The sequence below is a fragment of the Protobothrops mucrosquamatus genome, unplaced genomic scaffold, assembly GCF_001527695.2.
Source record: "Protobothrops mucrosquamatus isolate PMUCROS unplaced genomic scaffold, P.Mucros_1.0 scaffold1087, whole genome shotgun sequence".
Classification (NCBI taxonomy): Eukaryota; Metazoa; Chordata; class Lepidosauria; order Squamata; family Viperidae; genus Protobothrops; species Protobothrops mucrosquamatus.
In genome coordinates this window covers 284,485-296,201 of record NW_015387313.1, presented here as the reverse complement: position 1 = coordinate 296,201, position 11,717 = coordinate 284,485, and the positions used below count along the sequence as shown (strand labels likewise).

Sequence of the window (11,717 nt, the reverse complement as noted above, 5' to 3'; positions counted from 1 at the left end):
ATTATTATTATTATTATTATTATTATTATTATTATTATTATTATTATTATTATTATTATTATATTAAACCCCAATGATTTCAGCAATTAAAGTATCTTCCATACACCCTGATTTAAGGCACTCTTGCACATTGCTCCATCAGAGGGACACTGGCGCATCAAGAAGTCCTTTCCATAGGGAAATGCAGCTCCAGGGGGACCATCACCTTGCTCCTGTTATTGACCATGAGGTGCACACAGGACAGAAAGAGCTAGCCAAAGTATTCCCCTTCAGTTCTCTTGCAGACTTTGCTCTGCTTTTCTTTGACTAGTCTATTAAGAGGACATTCCCTTTAGCCTCTTCCCAGAGCAAGAACAGACAAAGAAATGACATGACAATGAACCCCAAAACAATATTAAGAGACTATGAGCAGCTTGGCAAGACAGATAAGGAGTTAGAGGCACAAGTGGTGTTTTCATCTGTACTTTCTACAAAAGGTCAACATCCAATGAGGGAACAAAGGATTTTAGAAATGAACTACTGGCTCAAGGTTTGGTGCTGCCAAGAGACCTTCAGATTCCTAGACCACAGTCTGCATTACCTTAACAAGGGCTTCTGGCAAGGGATGGGCTGCACCTCACAAGAACAAGGAAGAATGTATCTGGGAAATGACTGGCTCAGTTTATCCAAAGGGCTTTAAACTAAAACTGAGGGGAAAAGGTGACCAATCTTTAGGATCTTTAGTACCTAATCCCAAGCATAAACCACAAGACAACCAATCAAACCAGAAGGTAGAGAGTGACGGGAAGGAAGAAAAACTCAGATACAAACTAGGAGATGTAGGAGGCATATCCAGGGTCAGCCATAAAGGATTCTGATGCCTATACACTAATGCTCAAAGTTTGGGGAAGAAACAGGGTGAACTTGGAGTACTAGTACACGAGGGCAAGTATGATATAGTTGTCATTACTGAAACTTGGTGAGATGAAACTCAAAAACGAGATGTACTGATGGAAGGATATAAACTGTTCAAAAGAAACAGATCTAACAAAAGAGGAGGTGGAGTTGCATTATATGTAAGAGATCACTACATCTCTACAAAAATTCATAAAGCCAAGGATGAAATATAATATAAAAGGAAAAAAGAATGACATTGCCATTGGTGTATACTATAGGTCATACAACCAAGGAGAAGAAATAGATGAACTTTTTGCTAATCAGTTAACAAATGTATGTAGGAAACACACCACAATAGTAATGGGGGACTTTAACTATCCTAACATCAACTGGGAGACAAACTTTGTATCAAGTGGGGGATCAAACAAGTTCCTGACCAAACTAGCTGACAACTTTGTCATCCAGAAGGTAGAAAAGGGAACTAGAGGGACGTCAGCATGGCCCGATGCTTGTTATGGATGGCTTGTCTGAGTTTTTGTAACGTTTCACAGCAGACTTCTGAACTGATGGTAGAATCATGCTCCGTGAACTTCAGTAACAATGCTCCTTTGGCATCTTCACATTTGGCGGGATTTTCTATGGCACCACTTCCGGTGTGGTTTTGGTTCACTATAATGCTCGCCCGCGCACCGCTAAATGCACCCAAGAACTTTTGAAGCAGTTCCGTTGGGATGTTTTTGATCACCACCATATAGCCCAGATTTGGCGCTGAGTGACTACTATTAAGGAATTTCAAACCTTGTAAGACGTTATGACAAGTGCCTCAATTTGAATGGCGATTATGTCAAAAAGTAATGTAATGTTGTGGTTTGTCTAGTGTGTATAATAAAAGTTCTGTATCTGCGAGTGTCTGTCATTGATAACCAAACGGAGGTTTATTTCCGAATTGCCCTTGTATTTTTAGAGCAACTATTCAGGAAATGCTGAGCAAACTGATAAAAGTCTAACTGAGGTCAAAAAGCCAAACTGGGAACTCAACTAATTTTCATGGAAATAGCCTTTTTTCTTCCCTCTGGAAGCCATGTTGCGAGACAATTTCTTAGAACGTAAGGACTGTAGACTTATATGGAAGAAGGTATTTTCCTGGATAACCTGACGGAGCCAGTCTGAAGGATACTCTCAAATACCATTAATTTATGCAGCATTTCTCTTCTGCTGATATAAACAAGGCAATCATATCTGTTTTAAAGCCAGGCATGAATCAACCTGTTGGCTGTGTTATTTCTCTGATATATATTATGATTGGATTGGGTTGATTTGATTATCAGATAGAGATCCCTCCTTCTGGAATATTTGTTTATATGATATAGCAGTGGTGGCGAACCTATGGCACGGGTGCCAGAGGCGGCACTCAGAGCTCTCTCTGTGGCCATGCGTGTCATCGCCCCAGTCCTAGGCCTTCAGCTGGGTTTTATAAAACCTTTTCGCTTTAGGCCTCCACCGCCGTGGGCGAAAAAAAAAAAAAGGTTCAATCAATCAGTCAATTTCAACTTCTCGCGGGAAAAAAAAGATCTTGCAAAGTTGGAATTGATTGATTGAACTTAGTCCCACCCAGTCTGCCGTTACCACCGCAGCCACGCTCACCCAATGGGCCACGCCCACCTAATGGGCCACACCCACCCAATGGGCCATGCCTACCCGGCACCCGACGATGCATAAGTGGGTTTTGGGTTGCAGTTTGGGCACTCGGTCTCTAAAAGGTTCGCCATCACTGTGATATAGCATTCTTATTAAATAAGAATGGGATATTTTATAACTATTTGTAGACCCATTTTGTAAGGGGAGGAGAACTTATCAGGGTTTTTTTAATTTTCTTTTCAGTATCCAGCCAGGGTGGATTTTATGTTTAATGTTAGATATTTGGCTCATTCCCCCCCCCCCCCATTTTATAGACATTTTTCCCTTTTTTGGCTGTTGTTAGTGTTGAATGTGTGTTTTGTTTTTTCTGTTTTGCATTTTATTCTTGTTGATAAAACATAATAAATATATATAAAAAACAATAAAGCCAGACATGAATCTAGAAGGGAATAGAGCATTCACAGTTTTGCTATAATCGTCTTCTCAAAACAGGATGCTTGGGTAAAGGAAAGGTTCGTTCAGAAGTCCTATTTCTAAATGCACTTGGCATTTATGTAGTACCTAGAGCAAAATCTCTTTCTAATGGAAATTTCTGTAGTGATTATTAGGACACAGACATGCAGAATTATACTACATTGTTCATGATTATATCACCGTCTATTCTTCCATCTACAATATCTTCTATATGAATTCTAATCAGGCCACCCAACTGAACTTCTGAACCAAGACAAATCACATACAGATAGTCCTCAACTTACAACAGTTCATTTAGTGTCCATTCAAAGTTACAACGGCACTGGAAAAAGTGACTTATGACCATTTTCCACAGTTATGACCTTGTAGCATCCCCATGATCATGTGATCAAAATTCAGATGCTCATATTTATGACCGTTGCTGTGTCTCAGGGTCATGTTATTTTTTATTTATTTTTTATTTTTATTTTTACAAAATTTATATGCCGCCCTTCTCCCCATGGGACTCAGGGCGGCTCACAGCATGTTAAAACAATATACAGAATTACCCCTTCTAAAAACCAATTAAAATCCAAATATTAGTGGCTGTGACTATTTAAAATCATTAAAAATTATCCCTATTTAAAATTCACCCTAGGTCAGGCCCGCTTGTTGAAAAAGCCATGTCTTGAGGGCGCGGCGGAAGGTTAGGAGATCCGTTATCCTTTTCCGCAACCTTCTGATAAGGAAAATAAATGGGAGAGCCAGATTCTTTTAACAAACAGATTACTAACTTATCAACTGCAGAGATCCACTTAACAACTGTGGCAAGGAAGGTCATAAAATGGGGCAAAACTCACAACAAATCTCTCAGTTAATAACAGAAATTTCGTGCTCAGTTGTGGTTGTAAGCCGAGGATTGCCTGTATAATGATTTCATTAATCTGAAGAAAATCTCAGGAACATCAAAGTGCACCCGAGGGCTTTGATTCGGAAATTGAAACTTTTATCAATGTGCCTCTTCTGCAGCATAGGCATGTCAGAGGCCCAGAATTCTTTGCTTCACATAGAAATGTTCAAAAAAAGTCAAAATAGTGGTTATGTCTGGTGTGATTGTAGCTCCACTCTGAGGTCATACTTGATTTTAAAAAGGAATGTGTTCTTTACTAATGCTGTTATTATAGAGATAAAATGAAGGTTATAACAGCAATTTAATATATATATTTAGTTTTTAACAGCTTTGAATGACCCAAAGAATATATCCAGCCCTATCAGTATAGACCTTGTATATTATGTCCTTCCACCCTGCCAGTTATGGTTTGCATATGTTGCTTCTGAAAGTAAACAAGCAGTATCTGTGCCTTATCACTAGATGGCAAAATTCCCCACAAAAGTACAAGACTTAGTCTTAGAGCGATGTTTCTCAACCCAAGCTTTTATCCTTTTATCCCTTTTAAGTTCTGGGGACATCAATTATCAGCATTCATCTGCTAATGTGCTAGCTAGGGAATTCTGGGAATTGAAGTCAACACATCTTAAAGTTGCCAAAGCTGAGAAGCACTCCCTTATAAACACAGAATTTCAGTAGGTGATTTTGAGTGTCTCTAGCCAAACTTCATAAAGCGTTAGGTACTGAATTTTTACCTGGAGAAAGAAGTACTAGTTATAAATAAACCTGGTATTTTGAAACAGAAGGAAGCTTCCATCACCTGGCACTGAGTTTAATAGCTTCCAGATCCCCAGCCATGAGCAGCATGAATGGTCCATTATATAAGGAGCTCACCAGCTTGGGAAAAGCTGCATATAGAACTGTTATTTTTATCATCATGATTCTAAGCAGACTGTCCTTTCCCTTCAATGTAGAAACTGAATTAGCCCCCCAGTTTTCCTAAATTCCATTAAGTATTTGCAAACATGATTTCATTTTTACAAGTGAGGTATTAATGTTTGCTGCAGCGGGTACTATACTCAAGGCAGTGGGAACAAAATGTAAAGATTTAGACTACAGAATTTCATATGCTGGATCCATATGGCCACATGAATATACAGTATATAATCCACATGGCTCAACAGCAGAGGAATCTAAATGTCCTAGTGGATAGCCACTTAGGTATGGGCCAGTAGTGTGCTGCAGGTGCCAAAAAAGCCAATGCAGTCCTATGCTGCATCAACAGAGGGATAGCATCAAATTCATGGGAAGTGATAGTACCACTCTACACTGCACTAGTGAGGCCACATTTGGAATACTGTGTCGAGTTCTGGTCAACATGATACAAAAAAGATGCTGAGATCTTAGAAAGTATATAGAGAAGAGCATCAAAGATGATAAGGCATCTGGAAGCAAAATCATATGATGAACAGTTAAGGGAACTAGGTATGTTTAGCCTACTGAAGAGAAGGTTTTGGGGAGACTTGATAGCAGTCTTCCAATACTTAAAGGGCTATCACTGGGAATACCAGCAGAACAGGAAGCAATGGGTGGAAGCTCGTCATAGGGGGATCCAAGCTGGAAATAAGGAGGAATTTCCTGACAGTGGGAATGATTAATCAATGGAACAGCTTGCCTCCCAGAGTTGTGGGTGCTCCATTGCTGGAGGTTTTCAAGAACCTCCAGGATGGTATAAGGAGTACTGCCTTGGCCAGAAGGGGTTGGACTAGAAGACCTCCAAGATCCCTTTCAGCCCTATGATTTTATGATTTCATGGACATACCCAGAAGTGATTCGCTACTGTTTCCTCTGGAGTATCTTTTCAATGTTTCAGTCTAGCCCAGGGGTAGGCAACCTTGGCTCTTTTATGACTCGTGGACTTCAACTCCCAGAATTCCTGAACCAGCCACGCTGAGGGGAAAGGGAGAGGTTTCCATGCTGAACCATACTGGCTCAGGAATTCTGGGAGTTGAAGTCCACGAGTCATAAAAGAGCCGAGGTTGCCTACCCCTGGAGATTCTGGTCTAACTCACAGTGTTTCCAAGTTCAGTTAGACAAAACTAGATATTGCTATCTTCTGTGACAATCTGAATTAGATTTTGTAATCTAAAAAAAATGATCAAAGGAATTCATGTAGATATGTCACATGCTGTAGAAAACCTCCAGTCATTGGATATGCGATGGGCAACTTGCTGAATCAGAGAATAAACTAGAAAAGGATGGTTTCAGTGCACTGGCCAGTCCCCAATAACTTGCACTATCACATTTCTTCTTCTTCTTATACTGGCAGGAAAGAATTTAAACCCGAGTTCGTGGGGTGAATCACTGTTGTAGGATGTTCCAACTACAAGTAAATTTTCAGCCATTCTATAGATAAAAATATTGCCTTATATTTGAACATTTTTATAGCCTCAGCTTTATCACCAATAGTCCTATATATTACTGAATGGCTACTCAAGTTGATTTCTGTCTCATGCCAACTGAACTCAAAAACCTCTCCCAGTATTCCATGTTACATGCACATGCATATACATAGGGCACTTTAACGCTAGATAATCCACCAGACCTTCAGTTGGCAGAAAAGTATGTCAGTGTAAAATGTGTTGTCCCCAATATGTTAGATCCTCCTGGCTAATTAAGGTTGAGTGGGTCTGGGTGGTGGTTAATTCCCCCCCTCCCTGAGAGAGGGAATGGTCCCAGCAACTCTTTAAAAAGTAGTGGTCAGCCCCATCCTCAAAGAATCGTCCTCAGCTCAGGTAGTCTGGACAGCTTTTGACCAGTCTCCAATCATCACTTTCTAGGGAAGATGGTTGAGACAGTTGTTGTATGGCAGCTTCAGATAACCCTGGATGAGGAGGATTATCTAGACCCCTTTTAGACCAAGGTTTGGGACTGAGATGGCATTGATTACACTTATAGATGACCTCAGGCAGGAACGGGATGGGGACAGTGCATCCATCCTGGCTTTCTTGACCTCTCAGAGGCATACAAAACCATTGATCATGGTATCCTTCTGGGTCAGCTTCAGGAATTGGGACAGCATTGTATTGTACCAGTTCTCCTCCTTCCTCTAGGGCCAGTTCCAGTCAATATTCATGCAGGGAGAGAAATCCAGCTCACAGCCCATTCTTTGTGGGGTGCCTCAGGTTTCTATTCTATTCTGTTCTGTTTAACATTTACATGAGGCCACTGGTGAGCTGTTCCATCAGTTGAGGTGAGATGTCAACAATATGCAGATGACACCCAGCCTTTTATCTCTACCCAGCTCTTTTGAGTGATGATATGAACATCCTATCCCAGTGGTTGGAGGCTGTTGGGGACTGGATGGGGCAAAACAGCTCCAACTCAACCCTAGCAAGATGGAGTGACTGTGGGTATTTGGTCCCTCTGGACTATCTTTAGTTCTGGATGTGGTTGCACGACCCCAGAAAGCACAATCTGGGGGGTCTGGTCCTTCTGGTCTTCCAACAGTACACCCAACACCGTTATAATTAAGTCTATCCCAATAGACCCAATAGACCTCCCTTAGCCACTCCCTTAGCCACTGCCCTTCTAATATATTGCATCTCAAACCAAACATTCTCACCTAAATCAGGTTGGGAACCCAAGACTGGAGAAAGTTGCAGTTGAATGTAGGAAAACAAGAAGTTACCTGATACCATTTTTTGTTAACTAGTATTTCTTACTAGTTAACTTGACATGCATTTTCAGCTTAAAGTTCTCCTCAGGACTTTAAGCTGAAAATGCATGTCAAGTTAACTGGTTAGCAAAAAGTGGTATCGGGTAACTTCTTGTTTTCCTACGTTCAACTGCAATTTTCTCCAGTCTTGTGTTCCCAACCTGATTCATGCTATTTTGCATGCAACACATTAGCTCCCTTTAGGGAGCTTCCACTTGCATTCTCTTTATGATACAGAGTTTGGGAACGATTTGAGAATATAAATAAAAATTAACTACGTTATAAATGAGTATCATATAAGACTTAATAGTGTAAATAACATTGCTGTTAATTGGTTTTTGAAATTTGGGCTAGGTAGTCCAAGTCATAACCATGCAACATATTTCTCACCACCTAGCATTTTAATTAAATTTAAATATTTGTATATAGAGGGCGAGTTATTAAAATCCAGTTAGCGGGAAGTGCTATTTAATTTTGAATTATTTCTTCATAAGAGTTCAAGTGGTGGAAAGAAACAGAATTGGAATTAATGACAGTAATTAAGACAAGTGTAAACAATTAATATACCATACTCAATTTTATATGCATAGTGTGTAATACTAACTGCAAGCAAATGTAACATCGAAATGTCTGTGGATTCAAGGAATCTCTCACCATATACAATATTTCCTCTTCTTATAAGACTATTTTAAAGGACTATTATTTCAATATGCTTTTTATCCCACTGTTATTGATAATCTTGGACCATAATCCCGGTTAACGAAGTATCTAAACTCTTCTTAAGGGCCAAACAGAATGGTTTGAAAAATACAAATCTATTCCCAATAAATAAGGGTCACTAAATTCAGAGTTCCCCTAATATCAAGCACAATTTGTTTTGATGACTTCCCACATCTCAATTCCTCTCAAAATTTGTGGGTGCTACTATGGAGACCAGAGATCAGGAATGACATCAGGACACCCAATGTATGATGGAGAGGTAGAGTTCTCTTTCCCGTGCATTCCGCATTACATTCATTATCTACTGTGGATGTTAATATATTTAATGTACTTACAATATAATTACATCTTAAGTGATTCATTGAATGGAACTGTAAAATCAATCTAAGACAATTTAGGATAGAAGATAAATTTCAAACACAGGACAATCATAATTCTATGCTCTCTATCTGTCCTTGTGCACAATACTATTGTAGCATTCAGTTTTCAGTTTATTGCACTCATATATATATTGTATATATGGATATATATACATACATATACATATACATACACACACACACACATATATATATATATTTCACCAATAGATAATAAACAAAATGAAGTTTAAGGCAAAGTTAAAATATACTGCTCAAAAAAATAAAGGGAACACAAAAATAAGACATACTACATGTTTGTGTTCCCTTTATTTTTTTGAGCAGTATATATCTATAAAACACCAGGATGCAAACTATGGCTCAAGGATGCAAACAATATTAAAGTATAACATAGACATTAAAGTTATATGAAATATAATAACTTCTGAAATTACAACAAAGTGATAATATCTAGAATTTCAATGAATTATAGTTACATAGAATGCATTGTGGAAAATTGTCCCACCGGGGTCCAACAAATCTTCTGTGCACAAAACCTAGCTACATGTGCTGTAAAAGAAGTTAATTTGTCTATGAGCAAAATCTGGGCATAGGCTGGATCTGGCCAACCAGGATATCTCCTAATAAGAGACAGGATGAATCTGAACTGGATATCTCTGTAAAAGGAGCAACAAGGAAGAACACGTTTTGTAGTTTCCACTTCTGTGGAATCACAGGGGAAAACCCTTTCAGCCAATTGTGCTTTTTTTATATTTACCCATTGAATTCTGCTGAAGGGAGAGCATGGCATTGGGCAAGAGAGAAAGCTTTTTGATGGCAGAGTGTTTCTAGCTGTGTAAAGTAGCTGGCAGCAGTAACAACATATTTATTGTGCATTGATGACGGGAAGCCTGGAGCCTTCCTTAGAACATAGAATGGGTTGGAAGGGACCTTGGATGTCTTCTAGTCCAACCCCGTTCAAGCAGGAGACCTTATACCATTTTGTGCAAATGGCTATTCAGTCTTTTCTTGAAAACCTCTAGTGATGGAGCACCCACAACTCCTGGAGGTAAGCTATTCTCCTGATTGTTCGGTCATGAAATTTCTCCTTAGTTCAAGGTTGGATCTTTCGTTAAAGATCTTCCACCTGTTATTTCTTGTCCTAACTTCAGTGCTTTAGATAATAGGCTGAGACACTCTGTGACAGACACTCAAATAGTAGAAGACTGCTATTATACTACCCCTAATCCATCTCTTTGTTATACTAGACCAGGGGTAGGCAACCTTGGCTCTTTTATGACTCGTGGACTTCAACTCCCAGAATTCCTGAGCCAGCTATCCTATGCTGGCTCAGGAATTCTGGGAGTTGAAGTCCACAAGTTATAAAAGAGCCAAGGTTGCCTACCCCTGTACTAGACATACTTAGTTCCCTCAATTGTTCATTGCATGGTTTAGCCTCTAGATCTGTTATCATCTTTATTCTCTGCACTCTTTCTAGGGTCTCCACATCTGTTTTGTATCATAGTGACCAGAATTGGACAGAGCATTCTAAATGTGGTATCACCAATGTGGAATAAAGCAGTTGATTTCATGTGATTTTGAAACTATCCTTCTATTGATGCAAAATAGGATTGCATTAGTTTTGCTGCCTCATATTTAATGGTAGTGGTCTACTAGGACAGAGTTCCCCAACCTTTTGGGTTTGGTGGCCTGAACCAGGAGGAGGGGGAAAAGAAGAGATGGTTGGGTAGGTGAATACATGCACACATACATGTGCGCACACAAACACCCATTGCTCGCACAATGCTGATACTTGTGCCGATGCTCACGCAAGCAGGGCCACAGACACTCATAACCATGCTCGCATGAGTGGGGCCGCAAATGCCCGCAATGGCGCTTGCATGAGTGGGTCCACAAATGCCCACAGCGATGTTCATGTGAATGGGACTGCGAATGCCTGCAACACTCGCAGTGATGCACACATGCACGCACTGGCCAGCCACTCCCGTGGCCCCGTGGCCAATAGGCCATGGTAAATAGACCGTGGCCCAATGGGCTATGGTAATAGGCCACGACCCACAGGTTGCGGATTATCTTTTTTTTCAATTGTTGATGTCTGCATGTTGGTCTGTAGTTTCCACAATCCACTTTGGGGTCCTTGTTGCTTTCTGAGCTTGGTGGTTTTGTTGCATTTCATACCAGACTAATTTCATTATCAAACTATTACCAAGTTCAAAGAGCACCAGGGACCACACACTTCAACCCCAAGTTACAAACATTCTCTTTTACTGGTGGATCCATTTCCCTTTCCCCCACCATTTTGTGTAGATTGGAACCACATCAGTTCTTTTCCAATCTTCTGGTCTTTCCTGGTACTCCAGGAGCTTTGAAAGATTTTGTTCATTGGTTCTGAGATCACATCTGCCAGCTCTTTCAGAACCCTGGAATCTAATCCATCTGGTCCTGGCAATTTGAACTTGTCTAGAGTGGATAGGTGTTCTCTTACCATTTCCTTGCCTATTTTGATTTGCATTCCTGTTCTTCTCCTACAGTGCTGCTTTTAATAAGTTGGACAATTTTTGGGTGAAGACAGATGCATAGAATAAATTAAGTGATTCTGTTTTCTCTCCACTACCCATCACCTCCTTGCCATCTTCTCCCTTCAAAAGGCAACTGGACTGTTTTTTTTTTCTTGAAGAAGAAGAAAATGTTTAACTTCTCATCCAAGAAGTTAGTGGACCAATTATTTCCTTGACTTTTTTCTTGTTTATTACATGTTGAAAGAAACTTTTACAATTATTTTTGGCATTTGTTGCAAGTCTTAGTTCATTCTGAGCTTTAGCTTTCATGATTTTATCCTTGCAGATTCAGGCTATTTGCTGGTATTCTGCTTTAGTTATGTCTTTTCATTTTTTATACTTGTCCTTTTTTTCTCTCAGTTTGTTGAGAGTTCTTTATGCAACTACACTGGATTCCTCTGTGGTCTCTTGTCTCAAAGGTGCTTTTTTTCTTCAAAAGGCAACTGGAGTTTTTTTCTTGAAGAAGAAGAAGAAAATGTTTAACT

General features: G+C 39.8%; 1 protein-coding gene across 1 annotated transcript in view; it reads right to left on the bottom strand.

Annotated features, from left to right (window-relative positions):
- Positions 1–10,512, bottom strand: part of SCUBE1 (signal peptide, CUB domain and EGF like domain containing 1) — a 238,713-nt gene extending 228,201 nt beyond the window's left edge. The window contains exon 1 of the mRNA XM_015820201.1: positions 10,425–10,512. Within this exon, the coding sequence (XP_015675687.1) occupies positions 10,425–10,512 (88 nt within the window). The remainder of the gene's footprint in view (positions 1–10,424) is intronic.
- Positions 10,513–11,717: the final 1,205 nt, after the last annotated feature.